The sequence below is a fragment of the Drosophila sechellia genome, chromosome 3R (genome assembly GCF_004382195.2).
Source record: "Drosophila sechellia strain sech25 chromosome 3R, ASM438219v1, whole genome shotgun sequence".
Taxonomy (NCBI): domain Eukaryota; kingdom Metazoa; phylum Arthropoda; class Insecta; order Diptera; family Drosophilidae; genus Drosophila; species Drosophila sechellia.
In genome coordinates this window covers 9,241,520-9,264,007 of record NC_045952.1, presented here as the reverse complement: position 1 = coordinate 9,264,007, position 22,488 = coordinate 9,241,520, and the positions used below count along the sequence as shown (strand labels likewise).

Below are 22,488 nucleotides of genomic sequence, written 5' to 3'. Positions count from 1 at the left end.
TTTTGCACCTTATGAGAAAATCTTCAGACTCGCTGGCCATCTCCACTGCCGTCGGTGCCAATCTTGTTAAACTCGCCTCAAAGCCGCATTGACACTTTGTTGCGCTTTGGCTTCGTCCCAGACTTACAATCCCCAGAGTTTTGAGCGGGAAGTCTGTATGGCATTTAGGCTCTTTGCTCTTTTTTTTTAGTATTTCATGTGGCTCGGCGTATTTGAAAGTCCGTTTGGCTGTCAAAAGCGTTAATTTTTAAGTGCCTAGTGAGAGTCTTTTCTCCACATCGAGTTCAGTCGCAGTCTTGGCCAACAGCCACTCAAAGGCGGCTTTAATCTCAGAAGCAGCTGCCGTGCAATTATATGTGTGTCGGTTCGAGGCTTAATGAGAGCACGGGTTCAAGTGGCAAGTGTCTTGTCTATTTTTTATTTGCAGCATTCTTTGGCCCAAAGTGAACTCATTAATTTGTCGCTCCAAATGAGTTGCCAACCTGACAGTTTTCCCTTGAAGATTTTCAACTGACCTGGTTATTGACCCAGCTTTTTCCTCATTTGTTCTTAAACTTTGCAATGCTTTCTATAACAAGAATGGTAATATACATAATTATATATTGGGTTTTAGTAATTTTAATATTTAGAGAACACATAAGGAACATACAACAATTATTGAATTAAATATGGACTTCCTTACCTAACAATAAATTTATTGGCAAAAGGGTCGAATAATAATATAACTATCTATCATCTATATTTATAATTAAAAATATGAATAATTTATATTATAATGATATGTTTAGTTATTTTATGCAACTATCGATTCATTCAGATCTTAAACCTTGCGGTTATTTATTTTGAGAAACTTAATTTTTCCTCTATAATTTTCATTCACTGGCTATTATTTATTATTTCCAACCCCTGAAAATTGAGCTCCCAAAAACCAACAAACCTGCAATCAATTTACATATTTTAAATGTTTGGCTCAGCTAATTGCAAATAAAATGTTGACCCAAAAATTAAACGAACAGGCGAGTTATTTAAAATTTCCGTAGCATGTGAGAACCTTCCTCGAGACGTGGCCCAAAAGAAATGCTGGCCTTCATATTTAATTATTTCAGAAATTGCATTTTCTTTTTCTTTTTTATCATTTCACAAATATGTAACCCGGTGAGCGAGTGTCATTAATTTGGCCAACAGGTGAAGGGCGATTGGGGGTCTTTGGGGGAGTTGAAGGAGACCGAGCATGACAGGGGAATTGGACAAGTTGTAAAGGAAATATTTTTGAAGTTACCGTTACTTCGGCGGCAAGGTAGCCGATCGTTGTCCGCACCGAATTTATATATGAAAATATTTTTACTTTTGCCCGTTTCTCAGGCCACTGGCAGGCAAGTGCCTCTTGCGAGGCTAATAAACTCAATTAAGCGAAGTGTAAGCGTGTCCAGAGCTGTGGACTCTGTGGTCAAGTGGTGATGTCCGACAGTACATGCCACTTAATTGACCAGCTTTGAGTTGCGTTTCTGGCCAGGATTGAGCACTACGGCGAATGCAAATCCCGATTCGAACGCATTATCATCTCCATAATTCAAATGCAAGGCAAGAGGCATTGCATGACTCAGTGGGATCAGATAAGCAGTCGGCGAAAAATTGTTGGCCGCAGAAATAAATATGAAGAAAGGCGAACCAAAAAAAAACCAAACGTAGAACGGTAGCTGCCAAACGCTGTTGACACTTTTTCCCCAGCTTTTTTTTTTGGTTTTCTCGTAGATAAAGAGAGGTCCAAAGGGGCTCAGCGTGAGTCGGTGGCAACTGCAATGCCTCCTCATCGCTGATCGCAAACGTCGCAAACGGCGTGAAAACCGAAAAACTGAGAAACTGCACACAAAAGCAACGCAATTTCTAGCCATGACTATGTGGAATATTGTTACGTCCGTCTGACGGCGACTCACTGCACAGCATGCGCCAATTTCCCAGGAAACTCAAGTTGAGGGAGACCCGGACGGGGCTTGGTAAATATTTGCCACTGTTTTGAATTCGGTTTTTGTTTATTTCTGCTGGTATGTCTTTTGTTCTTCGCCTGACTGTCCAACTAGATGCCTACTGTTCGGCGGGGGAGTTGGAAAAGTAGCAGAAAAGTTCAAGGGAAATGATCTGACAGTCTTGGTCTAAATATTTCCTGTGCATAAACCCACTTGGGGGTCACGAACAGCCCGATTGCTGGAGCTAAAACTAATTCGAGCATAGTTTCTTGCTTACAAAATTCGTTTTATTGTCAATCTATATTCTGCCTAGAAGTTTAAATAAGTTGACAAAACTAAGTTATTATTAATATTTAAAGATTATTTTTTAAAAGGTATGTTTAGATTATGCAACTTTGTCTACTTTTTCATCGGGATCTCTGTTTCTCGAACGTATCATTTCCCTATTCTTTTTAATCCCTTTCAAAGTAAGTTACGAAATAGTAAAAGTCAAGATGTTTTGGTGTACACTTTTGATTAACCAATAGTTCTCCATACTTCCCCTTTATACATACTATATTTCATTCACTCGGAAGCCGTCTTTGTGTCCACTGCTCCACAATTAATCGTTGTCGCAGATATTTAGGGCGTTTATCGCACGTTAACACTGGAAACGCCCCGAATGCGGAACATCTTTAACGTGACTCAATTGATTTCACGGGACTTTCTGATACCCCGGCTGCTATGGATTGCCATTGCAATCCTGACCATCATTCATGGCAACTTGAAGACAATGCGTTGACATTTGCGCCTCATGTTGCTGCTGGCCCAAAGTTATGACCAACAGGCAAAACAAACAGAAATCAATAAGGAAAAACGCAACAAAAGGCGCAAACATTTTCTCCGCTGGCCTATTGTGCGTGTGTGCCTTCTGTTTACATTCGCGTCGATTGTAGCAGCGTGAAATATCACAACAATGGCATCATATATTTCCCGACAACTCCTCCATCCGTGTAATGTGTTTCCACAAGAGTTGCCAGTTTCGATGGTCCGATGATGCATGGGCGCCGAATCTAACGGTATGCCAAAGCATTTGAACCCGCGAAAAACAAAAGACTTAAGCAACAAACTTCGGTCAGGGTATGGCAATCGATTGCTGGGGTATCCTGCGAAAGGCGTCCAGAGATGAGGTCAACGTGATATAGGATGCATGGAAATTCGGAATTTCACAAGTCTTTGGAAAGGTTTGCGGCGAACCAAAAATTCCTTAGCGTAAAATTGTCAAAGTAAACTGTGATGAAGTACGTATAGTAAAAGTAAGTCAAATCTCGCTAAATCCCCTGTAACTACTTTCTAAACCCATTTCATAAGCCGAAGCAGTTATCAATAAGATAAGCTTTTACTGCATCTGTAAGTTTGATAATAGAGCTATATTCCAGACTTATCGCCTTTCTTATGCGTCAACGTTCCCAAGATATGAGCTCCAGCCTAGCCGCTTCTACAGGCTGTCGACCCTTTCACTTCACGCCACTCAAAATTTAATGCGTACGTGCCTGGCCACACAAAATATGGCTTAAAAAGCGGCACCAAATCCCAGCAAACAAAAATGCCCAACTGAAAAAGATTTATTATATTAAATGCACGCATTTAGCGCCACTTAAGACGCCACTGAGCAGCAACAAAAACAACATAAACAGCAAGCGGAGCAGGAAGTCAAGATAATTCTCATCAATACCAATAATAGTTTTTGTTCAGCTTTCGTTTTTGTTTTTCTTTCTGTTGCTTGCCTAGCCACTTGTAATGATTGTTATGTTTATATTTTTGTGGAGAAGGACGTGAGAGCTTGGCGGCAACCGGGTTGCAAAGTTGCAAGTGGCAAAAGGCAAGCGCCAGCGCCAAGCTTCAAATGACATTGCAGGAGGCGGAGAGGTAAGCACATAAAATAATACTACTAATAATAACAATAATAATAACAACAAGCAATTTCATAAAATGCAGCACGTCCGCACGGCCACAAATCGAACTAGCTTCAATGATGGTTGCAGCTTCGAATTCAGCGGCAACATCAGCCACTGCAAGTTGCAACTGCAACATCGGCCGCTGCAAGTGAAGTCAATAACAACGAGCATGACAATAACTACAAAACAGCAGGAGATGCACAAGGTGGCTACTGGCTTTCGATGGGGCTTCCTAGAGCCCAGGAAAAACCCAGCAGGCCGGCCCAAAGTTATTTTCAAATCGATTTGGATCTATCTATAGACGAGCATGGACGGTCAGAAGGCAAGAATAATAATGAAATATAAATTATTTAAATGTAGTGATGAAAAAATATGAATACATTTTATGGACTCGAGTGGTTAAATCTTTTAAGTGGTAAAGATGTAAATAGACGCATTCGAGAAATATGCTGAAGAAGTAATTGTTTTATGTATGTTCACAAATTTATGGAGCCATAAATGTGTAGTAATACATTTTATTGCAAAAAAAGTAAAAAATTGCTGGGTCATTTCCTTTTGGGCAATTTACCACGCTTTCCATGCTGGACGGTCGCAATCAGTGTTCAGTAGCTGATAATTACGTTTCCCTGTGGTTTCCCTTTCATGGGGCGTTTTCAATTTAATTTCGCACCGGCCATCCTGGCGAAGACCTTTCACAATCTGCGCCTGGTCGTGTGACTTTTAACGCGCATTTTCAGGCACTTTAACGCCGCCGAGCATGGCGCACGAAAAGTTGGACCACTTGGGGGCTCAACGGGGTTGGGGATGGCCGCATTGACATAACACCTCATAATTTGCACTACACGTTGAAGGCTGCTGCCACGCCCCCTGCACACGCACTTCGCATTGAGCGACTTTCGCCTTGAGAATTCTCAAATTGCTGCTGGCCCATGTTCACACAGAAAGAAAATTCGTCTGGTTTTGTCCCATATGCAAACCATTCAATTTTATAGATGGTATAACTGATACTACAAAAAAATATACAAAATATTGCCTAAGATTTATAAAATATTGCCTAAGATTTATAAAATAATATCTATTGTAATTATTTCAGACTTCAGATTTTAGGATTTTTGGATCTGTGTTTTAATGATTTAGTTTTTAAATACTTTGTTCAAAAACTTAATATGTCCTTTTCCTTCAAGATTGAAAAATAAGTTTGCTGTGTATTTCTCGGTGTAAGCTTTGTTTACGGGGAAAAGAAAGTGTCGTCATCACTGTCCACACGTTGGAATCGCCGGGGTGTCACTGTTGCCACCGCGATCATCAGCATCGGAGGCACCACCTCGAGTCTGGACCAGACCTAAAGACCCAGACCCAGACGCAGACCCAAGTCCAAACGAAAAATTCAAACCCATGACCGGCGCTCGCTGATTCCGCCACACCCCTAATCACTTTTACATGTCCGCAGGGTGCTCACAAGGCTCCGCCGACCTGGCACTTTCTTTTGCGCGTGTCCAGCTGGGATCGGATCCAAGTTTTGTGTGATGTTCACACTTTTGGAAAGTTTGGTTTGGGCCACGCAGGGCCGCGAGGTGCGAAGACATTGTCGCCCGAAGTGTGGCCATCATCATCATGGACCTCTTCAATGGCGGCGACATCATCTGGGTAAACAGCTTTTCAGCATCGAAAGCAGTCGCCTTTTGTTGTTGAACATAAGTGTATATAATTTATATGGAAATTATCTGGCCCAGTAATGTCATGCATTTAATGCTTAATTTATACAGCGATTTTGCAGATTTCTGTTTTATTTCGTTCCCTTGGCAATTTTCGGGTTTTTTCTTTTCGTAGGTTACAGGAAAATGTTTCCCTGGGTCTATCAAGTTGTAATGACTGGGCTGGGAAGATTGCTGAAATATTTAATTGTTCATTAATATTTTATCATATAAATTATGAATTTCATTTGCCATTCCCAGGAAAACCCATTTTTAGCAAGCTTCCAACAGTCATTAGCTAGAGACGCTCTAATAACCACAAGCCCAAAAAGTATGATGACTATGCACAATGGATGGTAAAAGGGGGTTTTTAAGGTAAATATGTATGTAATAATCACTCTTACAATACTTAACTTTATTTTATTGGTTGACAAATTCAATAAAAACGTGCAATTTTAAGCTTTAGTTTTTTAAGAAATTATATTCACTGATATGAAGCTAGTTGTGCCCACTGTTTTTGCCAAAATGTCATGCCTAAAAATGTTAATAAAATCATAATTAGTTGGTAAGCAGGCAAGCTTTTCTGAATGGACACGCAAACATTTCCCCAATGAAAGCAGCCGTGGACAAGTAAGCAAACCAACCAGAGGAAATGCCCCGAAATGAAATTGCTTAGAGAAATTGCTTACATTATTGTATTGTCTTGCATTAGTTGGCTGTACTTATAATTCTGCAAAGGGAAATTGCACGGCATGTGGGCCCAGGTGGCGCCACATTGACGCCTTCGACTTGGAGGACTTTGATAGACCTTTAGTCGCATCTTTCCAATCCAACTCCCTCCTACATTTACGTGCACGGAATGGTGAGTCAGGTTGCCAAAGTTCGGAACGGTTTCAGGCGTAACTAATTACAAAAACATGGCCACAGAAGATATGCCACACAAATACAAATTAGTGGCTAATTCGATGTAACTCTTATGCTAAACACTTGCGATTGACTTGGACTTGCTATATATGCAAATGTTTTCTTCTCTATTTTTAATGGCTACAAAAACATAATCATCACGGCCGATAGGAGTTCTTCCCAATAGATAGCTTGGCGATAGGGCGTGAACCAAATTGAAATGTTTTCATCGCTTCTGAAGTTTTTAAAGCATCGTTTCTTTTTCGGCCCGGATGCTAAGCAGTTCGGAAACTAAATTTTGGTTCACACGCGAATAAAACCCGAAGCAACTAACATACAGATATACGAAAAATGTTAATACAATTTAATTTACTACCTTTTTTTACTGCCCCTCGCCAGTTGACATTCACATTTTCATTTCGCGTAATTACAGACCAAGCCTGGCCAAGCCAAAGGGGTCTCCCCGAAACGGGGTCACATGGCCGGCTCCTGCTCACTGAGCATGCTCATCCAGTCTGGCTCCTTGGGTATAATTAGACCTGAAAGCATATTTGTCAAGTCTCGGTTTCAGTTCAGGGATCTGCGGATCGTGGTGCAGATCAACAGGATGCGATATGTTAATGACACAAGCGTTGCCTGTAGGTTTCCAGCTTGGGGAGCGCAACCGAATTGAGTAATTGTTAAATTGCGAAATGTTCAAGGGAGCTGAGCAAATTGAAATTTGGTCAAGTGATAGGGTGGTCTGCTTCTTTTTGTATTCTGGAATACAGAATAAGAATTATTCTGCATTGAATACAACAATACAGATAAGATATTCCATTCGAGTTCTTTTGTTGCTGCAGTCGATTCAAAATAGTACTAATATTATAAAGTTTCCCACATTAAGGAAAATCAAAGTGCCAGATGTCCACAACAAGTATTTCCAACTTAATTGACTTTTTATTAACAATTCTGTTAAAAAAAGAGGTAATAAAAACCAAAAGCAAAGTTTAAAAACGGATAAGCGTTGAATAGTCGATTTGTGATATACCCTAGATATGCGTTAGTTGATATGAGGCTTATGTTATGGTAAGTAAAAGAAGATCTGAACATAAAAATTAATTTTTTTTTAATCAACTACACAACAACAATAATATACATTTGTACATTTTTTCCAAAATACTCCAAAGGATTAAGCTAAATTGTAATTTTTGGGTGATACTCTTCGTTTAGGGTATCTCCGATATAAACGACGTGAACCACAACGAACTCAATAATGAACACATATCAATAAACACACAGTGAAGCTGTGGACAAGTGAGTTGGCCGGGCTTTCAAAAACACTAAACACGAGCTTCCAAGATGCCCCAAGCAGGCAACAATTTGTGCAAAAAGTAAATGTAGAAAAACAAACAGAGCGCAGCATGTTGCCTGACAGGAGTAGCAGGAACAAAAAGCCACCAACTGCAGCAGCAGATACAAATAATTAAAAGAAAAAAATTTAATTGATGCATTAAAGCTGGTAACGTGTTTTCCACTCGGTTCCCGGGCAAGTTTTTTCCCCGGCGACTTAAAGCTAGAGAGATGACTGTCTCGTCTGCACTATTTTTAACTGACTAGGAACTTTAACAGGTTGAAGAGCAGAGCTCATTATGTTAGTACAACAGTCATGGCATGTTGTTTCAAATATTTACATTAAAATTGTTTGCATTGACTGGGCGGATGTTTCCCTGGGCGGCGGATATCTTACGTTTTTCTAAAACATTTGCGGAATTTCGATTCGCTGGCTTAACGCTGCCAAAATGATGTAAAAACAAATGACTTAGACAACGAACTTTAAATGGGGGCTGGCTTAAAGCAAAATCATCTCAGTTCAGCTTGAGTTGTTCTCCGGTCTAGCACTTTATTTGCCGCTGACATTGACAACAGCCGCCTAAAAAACAATCAAAGGACATCTGCGTCTTGAACAAAGTTCACTCTACGCACCGTCATTATATCCATTATGCGGAGCTATGGAGAGACGTTGACTTTGTGTAAGATAAATTGAATTAGAGACGCCAAACGCGCACATTCATCATCCATCCGGCCGTGGGGATGGGGTCATATGATAGATAGTCGCTGCAGGGTTGTTCGGAATCCCCTAAAAAACCCAAGGATGTACCAACCCGAGGCCGTGCCCTCGCAGACAAATAGTAGGAGTAGACATTTTAATTTCCCAAAAATAGACTGCCAGATGAATAGCATTCTCCAGTCCTTTGAGGGAACTCATCCCATCTTTCTTCTGTTCTCGTTAAGTGGCAGGGAAACTAGAGCAGCCTGCACATTCTTCGTTTTTTAAGGATAGCCTGGAAGATGCTCGTGCATAGAACTTAAGGACTAAGCCGATCCGATGCGTAGGCAGGGCATGAAAGGAGTGGAACTTGGGTTTCCCCCCTTTTGTGCCTGCTTTTGAAGAAAATTAAATCCTTTTGCTTATTTTTTCAAGGTGTGGCCATACAATCTGCGCTCGTCTCCGCTCCGTGCTTATTGTCTTGATTTATAGACCACGGAACATCTTTGCCGGCTCATGTTCAAAAGAAAACGCCTAAGAATGGCAGGAAAGGATTCAAGTCTGGCTTCTGCGGCTTATTAGTTTCCCTGGATTAACTCACAAGAAGGGATTGAGCTCGTTCTTGGGTTGTGCCCGCTGCGAATTCGGAAGCAGCTGCAGAAAGGATTAACTTCCACTTTTTAGGCGGTTCAAAAAGATCCTTCCCATGGCAGTTTGCGTAGCACGGGCTGGGTCAAGCTCCAAACTCCTTCCAATAAGGCAGACCAATCAGTGGCCGGCTTTTCAACAATTTTCTTTTCCTGCATCAACCACAACAACTTCGGAGGCAGCAGCAGACAACATCGATTGAAATGCTGTTTGTGATTGTTAATTGAGGAAAAAACGAGAAATATTGGTTATCTTCGAAATCGAAGCACTTATCACCCTTTCAGATATGATGAATCTGCTAAAGAACAGCACCATTAAGAAATGCTTAAGTAAAAAATAAAATGTTATTAGGATAATAAAAGATCTAACAATTTTAAAAATATTCTTTCTGGTATAAACAATGTAAAAAGATAAAAAAGGGTATCATAATGTGACTTCCTGAGCCTTATTCGCTTTAGTTTGTTTTCGAGTTCGAGATGGCTGCTAATTAATAAACGCAGTACCCCCAAGAAGTATTGGATGCATAGGGGGACGGAGTGGGAGGAAGCTAAACGACTGGCTGCCCGACGCCGCCTCAGATGCCAGTTGGCATAAATGCACACTTTTAACATTTCTCGGATTCTCCAACTGCAGCGACTACGGGCGAAACGTGAATCTTATGACAGTCCGCCAATGTCGCCAACTGGCCGCCGGCGACTCTGATGAGCAGAAAAAACAGCAACAAAAAGGAAAACAAGTTGCAGTTGAAATATTAAGAATTGTCATATTGAGAAGTCCAAGATGCCTAGAGAGTCAATGCCAAGCAACTTCAAGCCCGATGGTTAGATACTCTTAGATAAATTTGAAATGTCAAAGGATTAGTACTTGAACAAAATTTGAAAAAAGTAAGCAATATGCGTAAGTAATGCATCCTGAACAATAATTATCTCATTTTCTTTTATTATATTCCTATAATCACGAAATCTAAATGGACACTACATTCCTTTATTTTTATTTAACCTATTCTTCATAAAAAGTATATTTATTCTACAATTTAAATACTGTTTACATTATAACAAAAGCAGGAAAAGCTTGATTTTATCTGTGTTAATCTTTGTATTTCTGTGTTATTGTCTGCGCAGTAGCGTGTCCTGTTTAGTTTAAAAGACTGCTGCTTTAACAGAAGTCCGCGGTTATTAAACTGAAATATGTATACTTTTAATACAGATCGTAAACTGATGGCTGGAGAAACCTTTTGTACCGGGAATCACGCAGCGTAACTAATTGCCGAATGACAATGATTTCGGCGCCCTTATGAGCTTGATCTTCTCCCAGAGTTTTCCCATTTTCCTTAATTTAATTACCAGTTTTATTTGGCTGCGTATGCTCGACTGTTGCGCTAATTTCGACGCGTCGGCGGTGTCTATTACAACTAAAATTTGTTTGACTCGAAACAAACTTTTATTAGACCTCACAGTTGATGGTTTTGTTTCCGCAGTCTGCAATTATTTCGATGGCTGATGCGTGAATACCTTTGTACCACAGTCTTGGCCAACGAACTTGACGCGATCACAAGTCGGGTTAACGCGTCAAGTGTCAACGGAAGCTCTCCAACAGTTTTACAAGTTTATTAATTTATGATTGCAACAGTCATTATTTTTTGTACTAATTAATAAAACGATAAAATGCAAAGGGGTGCCAAGTGAAAAAAAAAATGTCTAACATATATATTTACAAAAAGAATTCATTTGATAATCATAAGAATTAAATTACCGAATTAAAGGATGTTTGCATTTGAAATCTTTTTAAAAAATGAATCCTTGACATATTGTATAACCTTCATGATAATAAGAGCTGAATTGTTTGAGTATTGTAAAAAATTAAACAATATAAATAATTACATTGATCTGTTTTATTATTTTTTTACAATTCAAATACAAATTTTACTGTTTTGGGTAACTAACTACTCAGGACCAACGGCACCATGAGATCCCGCTGAAGGACTGGGCGCCCGACTGGTGGCCGGGCTGCTGCCAGGCGGCGTGTCATCCGGACTTCGCCCCAGAGGCACCAGCAATGGACCCATTGGCCGGCGGGCACGTGGAGCTCCGCGGGTTCCACGACTGACTGGTGTGGCGGTTTTCGAGCGAGGTCGTCCTGGTCCGCGTTTGCAGGACACTCCTGCCGATTGTCCGGAGGGGCTTGTTCGATACTCTGAAAAAAATAAAAGTTGTACATTATTTAGTATTATTATTTAAGTAATAATGTAGATAGATAGTATATATCTTTTAAATCTGAATGTTGGAATTGTAGTTTTATTAAATTTTGTACTTTTGCCTATACTTCCTGATCTCAATACCATTTATAATTAAACAAATTAAATGTTTAGCAATACAAATGTTGCATCTGCCCTTTAAAACTGCACAAACTGTACGTTAGCTCCTATCAGATTCCATTAGAAGAATGAAAAACGAGCAGATCAAGCTAAACAAAGGATAAGCTACTTTCTTGCTAATTCCACTGGCATTTTCCACCGCACGTTTCATCGTATCCTGGCATTTACTTGTTTGCCCCGGCAATGCATGCAATTGTGGTTTTTTTAATTGTCGAAAGTCCCCCGAAACATTCTGGTCCTTCTCCTTCCACTGGGCAAGTTTAATTTATGCAACGTTGCGTATTTGCCATTGCGATTATGTCTCCATTTTGGGCCAACAGCTACGGAACGTGTTCCTGTCACGTGGAACCCCGCTCCACTCGTCTGGTGTCTGGGACTTTAAGCGGATTTATTCAATTATCATTTGTCGTGCGCCTGAAAATCCAACTGAAAATTGCCACATTGTTGCAGGATTTATCTCCTCTTAAACGAATTTGTTTGACTATAAATTGTGGAAATTTACCATTTCACAGATGCGAATTACTTTGCTGAGTTATGTATCAAATTGGCAACAATCTGTGAGAACCGTAACGTGTTCTTTTAAATGGGTAAGGAATTAATGCTCAAATAAGTTGTCTTTTCCACAAGCCAGAAAGTAAGAAGTGGAAAAGATAATGCAGCCAGATGCGAATCTCTGAACAAATATTTGGCTTGACTTGCAGACAACCGAAGGGGGGGAACTTTCAAGAATGCTTTATCTGGATTTAGGTGTTTACTTAAAGGGGGCAATATTGAAAATGTTATGTAATGTAAAAACGCCTGGCACTGCGTTAAAATTGTCACGTACCACAAAGTAGAGGCATTATTTCTACGGGCTGTAATCGAGACATATCCAAAAAAATTGAATAAAACGAAAGGGGGACGACCGGTAGATCAACCACAAAGGAATATGGAGATAAAACCACCGCGGGGGGAGGGGCCTGAGTAACCGAAAATACTTGTTCCGGAAAAGGCAGCGATAAACGTGATTATGACAAGCGATTAGCGACAAGTGACACTCTATTCAACTGAGGGGGGAATCCTTGCGGAGGGGTGACTTCTTGAGGAGTGAGAGTTGCGTGACGGAAGGAAAGTTACTTGCACTGAAAAAATTAGTTCGCAACTAAGTTGATTTAAAAACTTGTCTAAATGCTGTATGGAACATGAAATTTTTAACATATGTTTACTGCAAGTATATAATCTTCAGATTGCCAAAGCTAGCAGAACCTACTTTTTGTTTTTCAAATTATATACCCCTGAAGTTCGACTAAACCTCCTTTAGCACATATTTTCTGCAAGTGTACTTACCTTCTTCGTTGAGCGGGACGCCGGCATTGTCGCCACCGCCGCTTACTTCCTGCTGCGGTAGGGGTGAAGACGTTCCCGCCGCCGCTGCCTGCGTCGCCGTGGCCGGTACCGCTGGCGTCGCCGCTTGCGTCGGCGTCAGCACGCGCGGGACCGAGCCGTGTCCGCCGCCGCGCCGCGTGCTGCCCCTTGGACGACCGCGTCTTGTGCCGCGCGGGTGGTGCCGTCGCCGCATCGGCGAAATGCCGCTCAGGTCACCAAGGAAGTCTGCAAGGAGGAGGGGGGGAAATTTATAGGTGACTCGGTATTGATTAATTGCGGTTGGACGAAATCCATGAGCATCTGGCCCAATATATATGTATAACGAAAAACAAACATTAAAATGGGAGTTTCGTTACATTTACCACAATTTTATGGCTCGCAACCCAAATGCCTAATTAATGGGGATGGCCTGGGGTACCTGGGTACCTTCTTAGGTTTCCTGGCCATAATTCTTTGCCAGCACCTAACTATCGATATGTGTGCCATGACCATATTTGCGCATTCAACGTGTTACTTTTTATGCCCCAAAGACAATGGCGGAGTGACAGCAACAAACAAGTTCAACTTTTATCGTGGCCAAGACTCCGCCGAAATGCCAAGGGAAAAATATGCGGAGTGCGATATTTCCATATTATAATTCTTAACCCGCCAGTACACGTAACAGAAAACCACAATATGTTCAATACCACATATAATCAATTAAAGTTTAAAAGTTTATAAGTCATTTATGATACATTTCATTAGTAATATCAATATGGCAAAATTTAAAACTAAAAGAGATCGTATGCTTTTAGAATATGTAGTTATGGCCAACATATTAAACTTAAAAAGGATTTGTCTAGGGTTAAACTTAAATATTTCACTGGTTATATGCCAGCGACTTAGACGGCTAACTGTAATTGTATAAATAAAACAGAGACAACAAATAAATAAACAACGAAGACAGGCTCAAAAAAGTTGTGATCAGCGGGCAGACAACAATGTTGTTGTTCCACTGGTTCTATTTCCCCAGTTGTCTGTTGTTCGCAACGAGTGTATCTGTATCTTGTCTGGTGTTTGGCGACAATACCTGGCACTCCGCTATTTCGGTATGCAACGCACACAAGTGGCGGCAGCATCATCATAGCCGATCCGATGATCATCACTCCATGATCGACATTATTGTCTAGTCGGTGCAGTGATCATCGCCATCGACAGTCGCCAGAGGAATTGTCTACAAGACTGTGGCCATGTCCCCAGCTCATCAAGCGGTTTAAGCCGAAAGAGAGAGGGCCAAAAGCAGTCTGGCTCCTTTTGGTGATAGGGTTTACTTTTACTGTTACAACGAGAACGAGACCAACTCCAACGGCAATGCAATATTATTGAACTGAACTTTGGATTTTAGCCATAAGTTTTATCAATAAAATTCAATCCAAGGCAATTCACACAGCCCAGAAGAGGTTTTCCTCGCCTAGTTCATTTTTTTTTTTTGGCAGTTCGTTCTTGGTTTGTTGCTGCTTTTTGGCATGTATTTCGGTCAAACGTCGTGGCATTGCAGCAAAACATCAAAAAACATCCAACAAAGTTTCGCTTTTTAGCATAATTCAGCTGTCAACCAGGGGCAAGGGAAAACGGCTGGAAAATACCGGGCAAAATGGAAATGTTGAGCGTGATGGATTAGGTCTAGCTTGTTTAAGTCTGATGATTAGCGAGTGACAGTTGAATCGGGGGGATAATAAATGGTTTAATATGCGAAAAGTACTTGGTAGATGTTAGGAATATATTTAAAAATATTATTTTTGCTATTATTAAATATATTTGTAATAACAAAATTAATACACAAAAATGTTTGAATTATGAAAACATATATTTAAGAATAATAGTATATCAATCACAACGGATATGATATATATTATTATTCCAAACAAACTTCAGCCCATATTATCGATAGTAAGTATTCCCTTCGCTCCAGTTGTATTTATGATTGCAATAAATATGTTCGCTTTTGTTTGATTTGCTGCTGCTTGCTGGAGATATTTGCCTCGTCTGGGCCCTCTTCATATTGCCAATTGACACGAAAGGCCCAAAGAAATAACAACAATGGAATTGCACCAAGCTAAATATGACAAAAAACGAGAGATGGGAAGTAAAAAAATAAAAAATAAAAGCAGCAGAGAATGAAGCTCGGCAGCAGACGGGGAATAAGAATCCGGCGAGCATAATCGGATTTCACAAATCATTCATTCAATTATCTAATTGATTTGACTGATGATCATTTGTGAACCTTGATCCTAGCTCCCTGGGCCCGGTGCCAAAGTCAATGTGACGCATGTTTGCTACGCCCGATAAGCGAAGTGAATGAAGGGAATCTCGGCCCGAAAGGCCTCACCTTTGACTGTAATGCGCCGGCCATGACTAAGTGGCTCTTGGGATCTTTGGCTCCCTGGCACTTTTTTCCCGGCCACCGGGCTCTCCTCGTCCTTCTCAGATTCGCAGGCTTAGATTACATTTTGCTTTTGTCGCTGTTGTTATTGCCGGCTACTGTAAGCCATAAAAAGTCATATAAATTGCGATTCTTATCTGCGTGAAATTGTTAATTTTTTTACGGATTTGCAAAAGTCCAAGGATCCAGCTGCAGTTAGCTGTTTAGTTGCGATTTAAGTTTGAGGTAAAAGCATATATCAGTATGGAAGATTCATTGTTCTTCAGATATTTAATTTTATTCAAAAAAATATTAACTTTGAAAATATTGAATTTGGAAAACAGATTACACCAAACATAAACTTTAGATCAAAAACATTATGGACGCTATATTGCACGCCATTACATATAAAAATACTCGTATTCGGGCCGGGACACAGGCTTCGAAAGGTATAGCAATCTGATCTGGTGGAGACGCCATCCCTGGGGAGTGAACTTCTTCCTCCGTGGCGGCTTGACATTGAGCACGTCGTAGATATGCTCCGGATGATAGCAATGCGGTGGGAACTGAGGCGTGATCTTTGGTTTTGACAGGCTAAGGATGCGCGGAGTTATCCTGGCTTTGAGAGCAGCCTTGCGGATGGGAAAGCGCAGTTCGGCCCACCATTTGTCCTCGATGTCGGCATTGAAGAAGCAGCAGGGCTTATTAGGGGGCTTAAAGGGTCGTCCTTTGTCATGGAGTGGCGGCTGACCCCAGACAATTATGGGGGAGTACGGTTGGATCGGGTAGATGTACTGATGCTTCGGCGTCATTTTCCGTTCCAGTGGCGTGGCCAACTTGGCGACCTTCTCCTGAAATTCGTCCGGATCGATTGCGCGTGGCTTTCTGGCGCATGGCAAGAACTTGGCAACACAGGGTATGGGCTGTTTGACCGGCACTGGTAGTTCCTTTGGCATGGCTCTGGAGGCTGCCCACTCGTAGAACTCCCTCCACTGCGCCTTCTTCATCGGTCCGGGAATCTGCCATCTGGTTAGGTAGCGCCTCTCCTGGATGAGACGACGTTCGATCGGCTTGGCGTTCCGCTCGCACCATTCCACCCAACTCGGTGGCGGCTTAACCACGCTGATTACGCTGGCCTTGGTCTCCTCTTGTATCATACTCATGGTGACCCGATTATTGATTTAAAATCACTTAAAATTTAGCAAGGGGTCTAACTGTATCTAAGGCAACAAATCCAATTTTTGTGCTCCAATGGCAACGGTTTTAAATAAAATAGTAGTTCTCAGTCGTTTGATTTATAAAATCATACTGATGACTAAAAAAACGCCTACCTATGCAGCCTTCGAAAACAAAACCGCACCCGTACAGAGCCAGTTCACGTTTTGGTAATATATTCCCTCGGTTTTATAAAATATATAAATAAAACGGTATAAATCAAAATGGCAGGAGATTTAATGATTGGCATCTTTCAATCATCTTCTTCTTAACTTATAAAAAAGTAGTTTACATAGATAATATAGTTTAAGAAACATACTTCAAACAAAATGAAGGGTCAAAAACTTTAATAAATTCATTTCGTCTTGGACAAATATAAAGAGCAGCTTGGAGCACCCAGGATTGTTAGATGTTACATTAGAAGAATATCGTTTCATTTCTGGAAACCGGCTTGGACAGGTACAACAGTCGGATCTGGTGCAACCGCCAGCCCCGGTGGGTGAACTTCTTTCGTGGTGGCGGCTGAACATCCAGCGGATGAAACACATTTTTATTAATAAGGCAGTGCGGAGTAGTTGGATATACCCGTGGTTTGGCCAGAGACTGAATGCGGGGCGTTATCTTTCCCAAGAGGGCTGCCTGCCGGACAGGAAATCTGAGCTGGGCCCAGAAATCCGCCTCCAGTTCGTCGGTTGGAAAACAGGCGGGAACGTAAGGAGGTTTGAATGGTCGACCGGGATCGCGATGCGGTGGCTTGCCCCAAGAGATCGCCGGGGAGTACGCTGGTGGTAGGTCAGGCGTATTATACTTCTCGGTGATCTTTCGGGGCTTTGCCAACATCAACATTCTTTCCCGCAACTCATCCTCGTCCAGCTGGCGCTTTTGCAGGACACATGGCAAGTATTTGGCCGCACAGAAAGGTTTTGCAGGTCTCTGGAGCTGTGGATTTTTAGGCCGTGCCCGGAAAGCAGCCCAGGCAAGGAAGTGCTTCCAATCCCTAATGGTCATCGGACCATTTTTCTGCCACGGGGTCAACTTTCGGCACTCACGAGGCCGTACACGTTTCACGGGCTTTGAGTTTCGTTCGCACCATGCCGCCCAAGAGGGCGGCGGTCCTTGCACCTTGGGTTTTACGTACAATGTTTCCTGCTCAACAAATTCATGATAGGAGTTTATGGGGCCTATCGATGGCTCAGAAGTCTTTAATTTGCCCAAGTGGGTTCCAAAAGCTTCACTGTTCATTTTAATATTTTTTAAGAATTTTAATGTTTACTCTTTTGAAATTTTGAAAGTACTATCTTACGACTGTCTGGACGAGGGATAACTCCTTCGAAATATTTTGGACGCCTACTTTTTATGAATAAGCTATTATACATCTCATATGATACCATTTTTTCATTGGTCATAACTGGATTTGCATTTAAAATGAAACAATTGCCAGTGTGATCAATCCGATTAATTCTTAACTACAGGTCAATCTACTTTATTTAGTAATTGATCTGTATCTAAGGAGTAATCTTTTTGGTCAATTTTAGTGACAGCAGCACAGTAAATCGGCCAGAACCCGAGGATTTGGTTTCGAAAGGAACTCAAGTCGCTGCAGATGATGTCGCCACTCCCGCAGCGACATTTTCCGACGTTTGGGCACCTCTTCCTCGTTGTTGGGCACCGAGCAGTGGGATTTCTGTGGATATTGGTGTGGCCGGGCCAGTTCATAGATCTTCTTGCTGGGACGGGCTGTGAGTGCTTTCCGCGACACAGGAAACCGAAGGTTAGACCAAAACTCGTTCTCGAGATCCACGTGCTGGAAGCAGCACGGAACCACTGGCCGTTGTACTGGTCTACCATGTTCCGGACGTGGAGGAGCACTTTGGCCGATGATTTGCGGTCGATATGCAAACTGTTCCGGTGGCGGCGGAATATACTTTTGGCGCTGCCAGCGTGGCATACTCAGACGATATGGGTTTTCCCTTAGAGGAATAACTTCGGCCACAGAAGGCTTCTCAACAATTGGTTTGCTAAGGGAGGACCGAGTTATGGTTGAGAAAACTACCATACCGATCGATTTTATGGCGTTTTACCTATCTCGCTTCTGCTTTCCACCCTGCAATCTTTCGTTATGGACCATTGTATCCACTTGGTAAGTTTTGTAGAAGTTGGCCCACTCATTTCGGCTCATGGGTCCTGGCTTTTGCCATCTAGTAGGTTCCGGGCGCACGGCGGGAGTGGGTATCGATGACTTGGGTCTCGAGTTTCGATCGCACCACTCCATCGTCGAAGCTCGGAGTTTTTGTGTGGCCGTCATATTTTTATTTTATTTTACAGATTTTGTCGTATGTCCAAAAAGTTTACTCTTAAATTATTTTTTTTTTTTAAATCTTCTGAATTTTGATTTTTTTTAGAGCTTTCTAGTACCATCTTGGCATTACATCTTATCTGGTTTATTTTGTATTTTTGGGTATTTAACCAGAATATTTATATTTCTTACATTTGTAATGCCGAGTATAGAATCTAAGACTACTTAAAACTAAATACTAAGCATTTTTGGCATTTTGGCATGCCTGATAAGCGGGATGTAAGTCATTTTAAGATGGGTATTTTTCTTGTGACATGGAAGACAATAGAATTGTAGATTCGAAAAAAGACATGCCAGAGGCTGAATTTTCCAGGCATTTTCCTCGATTCCGGGGCTCGGCACAGTGCTTGAAAAATGCTGAAGATACTTTCAGCTTTTTACTGCCGCGCATTGCAACCCAAACGGCTCAATCACGAGCCCATGGTTCGATGAAAGCCAGTGGGTCCAGCCAGAGGCATTGTGGCATTGCCCGTGGCGACACGCATTCGAGGTCATAACCCAATTCCTTTCGTGGCCAGCTGGCGATGGTGATGGCCAACTGCAGGCTGCAAGCTGCTAACAGCAGTGGCAACTGTATTCCCCACTTGGAGTCCAAGATCGATGGGGTAGGCTCCTGCAGCCAATTGAAATTCGGTGCGCATTGCAATCGATCGCACTTTTTATCCAATGATTGTCGTATGCCTACAATACCCGTTCTGGCCTTTCTAACGCTGCGTCTGCCTTCTGGCCAGGTTGGCTTTGGTTTCAAGCGGTGGTCTCTGCTGGCCGTGTCGCCCATCTTCATCATCATCTTCGCCAGCGCATTGCATTTGATGAGGTGCAGTCGTGGTCATCATTGTGTTTGTACGCTGTTCACTGCCATTGTCATGATTTGTTGTCGCCACACAGAGATTTCTGTCTGGCTTTGCCACATGAATTTTAAATTAAAGAACGGTCGGTCGGTGGGCATTTCTCTGGACACTTCCGGGCCGGAACTTTTCAGGGGATTAGCCATAACAAAGTCAAGGACTCTGGGGTTCCGTTTCGTTTCGAAAGAGTCATCAATCTGGCGACCGCAAAGTGCTCATAACATGTGTGAAATTGACACCACAGATGCGACTCGAACTAACGGAAACGCCAGCAATTTTACGCTACATTTAGCTAATGACCAAAAACGTGATGGCAGATGGTTCTGCACCAGGACCTCTTCCTGGTGGAGCCCTTTTCTAAAAAATGTATTGTATGTAGTGACTGGGCAACACCCCAAAAGGAATGACTAAAAAAAGGCATGCACCAAAGTGGCGTGAAGTATGTTCTTTTTCAGGATCATTAGGGGTGCGTTATGGACACGAATCGTAATTGAAGGGCACTTATTTTCAGTTTTCGTTTTCAGCGACTCCAGTCACTAAATTGTTAAGTTAAATTGGAAGAACTAAATATATTTTACGAAATTCTACTCATCACAGTCCAGTTCACAGTTCACTATTTTAATATTCACTATGCCACTATTGATTATTATAATTTAAACAATGAATTAAAATTAAACATTCTCAGTACACTAAACATTAAAAAATAGTAAACAATTCAAATCTTTTTGTCAAATACACTTAATTGAGATAAGCTTTAATCAATCAATCAGAGAATAATTTTGTAATTCACAACTATTCCTTTTTTGTTTGATGCCCAATTAAAAAATCACGCATTTAAATCCAAGCAATGCAAAGCCGGCCGACTTAAGGCGAAATTCTTAAGCGGATTCGTTTCGTTTTCACATTGCAAATATGATTAACCAATTTGAGTCAAAATCACTTTAATTTTAGAGCTTCGAGCTTCGAGCCGGCCGGCTGACAAGTGCAATTGGCCAACTGCAATTGGCCACATGAAATGCTGAGTCGGGCTACCACAAATCCGCGGCACGTACTTGCTAGGGGCGCTATGGGGGCCAATAAGGTGTAAATTTATGCGCCAAAGTCCGGGCTTTAAGCCAGTTGGGCTGAAATGGAACCATTAGCAAACCGAGCCTATGCAATTGATGGCTGAGTTCTTCAGAATGCTCAGCGAAACGCACATTTTTCGTGTGCCTACGGATGATTGGCATTCGAGAATGCATTACTATTTTATTTATTTTTGTTTTTTTGTTTTGTAATTACCAGTGGCTGTGTGAATTTTTGTGGCCAATCAATGTTTTTGTTCGCAGTTTTGATTTGCTGCTAAGATTCGCAGCGTAATTGTATCTCATGGCTAACTTGTATTCTATGAGATACTTTTTTGTCGCTGTTCTCTGAGAGCTTCGATTTATATACGGGTACTCGTATGTTGAACAAGTGTTTTGGTTTAATTATTTTCATGTCTCACAAGCTCCGCTGACAAAGTGGACAAGGATCTTATGATTTACGCGGGGTTGGGCTAATGAATATTTAATTCGGGTGGAGTAATGGCATCGTTTAGTGTTTCGCCTCAGTTATGCTGCATTATGTTTGGCTCATGTGAAAGTTGCACATTTGGCACGTGTCCCAATTGAATGGCACCAATTAAGAAATTGTTTCACTCCTTGTTACACAAGACAATTAAGTGGGAAAAAGTTGTGCACGCACTAGGAAATTTGAATGATGGCAAGGCAAAAATGTGGTCAATTGCAGCGAAGAAAAAACACTCCTGCTGTATAACATTAAGCTCTTGTGATCCACTTATCGTTTGCACAACAAGAAAATATACATAACTAGGCATTTTTGCCTTGCCTTTTAAGCAGACTACATTACATATGTGTTTCTTTCAGTGTATTTCAGTGTCTGGCCATGGAATGCAGTCGAATGCGAAACATCAGGCAAATAATTTAGTTACGCCTGGCTCACAAGAAGTATTTGATTTCAAAGAATTACAACAGTAGAATGTCTAACTCCGGACTCATGACAATTTCTCATTTTGTTCGGCACAGCAGTAAACAGCAAATAAATGTCGGTTTGCATTACGAAATCAAAACAAGGAGAGCAGCCCGCTCGGATTGGCAATTTATGTAGCCACAACACGTGAGCTCATTGATTAAATTAGCTGTGTCTTTTGGCCAAGCCCTGTGCACATAAAAATTATTTATGAGCCGCAATTCGTTGAGTTTTTTCCTGTCTTTCTTCGGCTTTCATTGGGTTTTTGTGGCATTTAAATGCTAAGCAAAAAGCGAAGGCTAAACAAAAACCGAACGCCAAGTGACAAGCGAACCAAACATAATCAACTACGTCGAAAGTAAACTGGATTGCGTTTGTCTGGGAAATCTAAAAGTAGTAATGCCAAAATGGATTTATTCGGAAAGAAAAAGTACTATAGATTAGTTATATATAAAACTAGAAAAATGAGAAGCATTTTCTACAGATATTAAATATCTTGTTATATTTAATGCGCTATTCATATTACAGAAAATATTGTTTTCTGTATGATTTCCTATACCTTTTCTATTCCCACACTCTCCATTATCCAACTGGCATCACTGTCTCCCAAGAAAGGGGAACTAAACAGGAGTCGAACTGGTGGTATTCCACAACACAACAGCCACATCAGGTCGAAATGAAAACGTTATCAAGCGACAGACGCGCTTTTGCAGTAACAAGATGGAACGGGGACATAGGCAAAAT

The 22,488-nt window shown here is 41.4% G+C and overlaps 4 protein-coding genes across 4 annotated transcripts in view; all 4 read right to left on the bottom strand.

Annotated features, from left to right (window-relative positions):
- Positions 1-11,051: 11,051 nt before the first annotated feature.
- LOC6619075 (chromatin-remodeling ATPase INO80) overlaps positions 11,052-22,488 on the bottom strand; it is a 33,792-nt gene continuing 22,355 nt past the window's right edge. The window contains exons 13-14 of the mRNA XM_002043279.2: positions 12,876-13,139; positions 11,052-11,368 (exon numbers count right to left, since the gene is read on the bottom strand). Coding sequence (XP_002043315.2) covers positions 11,118-11,368; positions 12,876-13,139 — 515 coding nt within the window. The 3' untranslated portion in view covers positions 11,052-11,117. The remainder of the gene's footprint in view (positions 11,369-12,875; positions 13,140-22,488) is intronic.
- On the bottom strand, positions 15,606-16,622 carry LOC6619083. The gene has a single exon (XM_002043287.2). It carries the CDS (start codon positions 16,476-16,478, stop codon positions 15,717-15,719), a length of 762 nt encoding a protein of 253 aa, XP_002043323.1. The 5' UTR covers positions 16,479-16,622; the 3' UTR covers positions 15,606-15,716.
- LOC6619082 lies at positions 16,861-17,910 on the bottom strand. The gene has a single exon (XM_002043286.2). The coding sequence runs from the start codon at positions 17,770-17,772 to the stop codon at positions 16,948-16,950; it is 825 nt and encodes a 274-aa protein (XP_002043322.2). The 5' UTR covers positions 17,773-17,910; the 3' UTR covers positions 16,861-16,947.
- On the bottom strand, positions 17,987-19,072 carry LOC6619081. The gene is made up of 2 exons (XM_002043285.2): positions 18,612-19,072; positions 17,987-18,548 (listed from the first exon to the last, which is right to left on the bottom strand). The coding sequence occupies exons 1-2, from the start codon at positions 18,833-18,835 to the stop codon at positions 18,062-18,064; spliced, it is 711 nt and encodes a 236-aa protein (XP_002043321.1). The 5' UTR covers positions 18,836-19,072; the 3' UTR covers positions 17,987-18,061.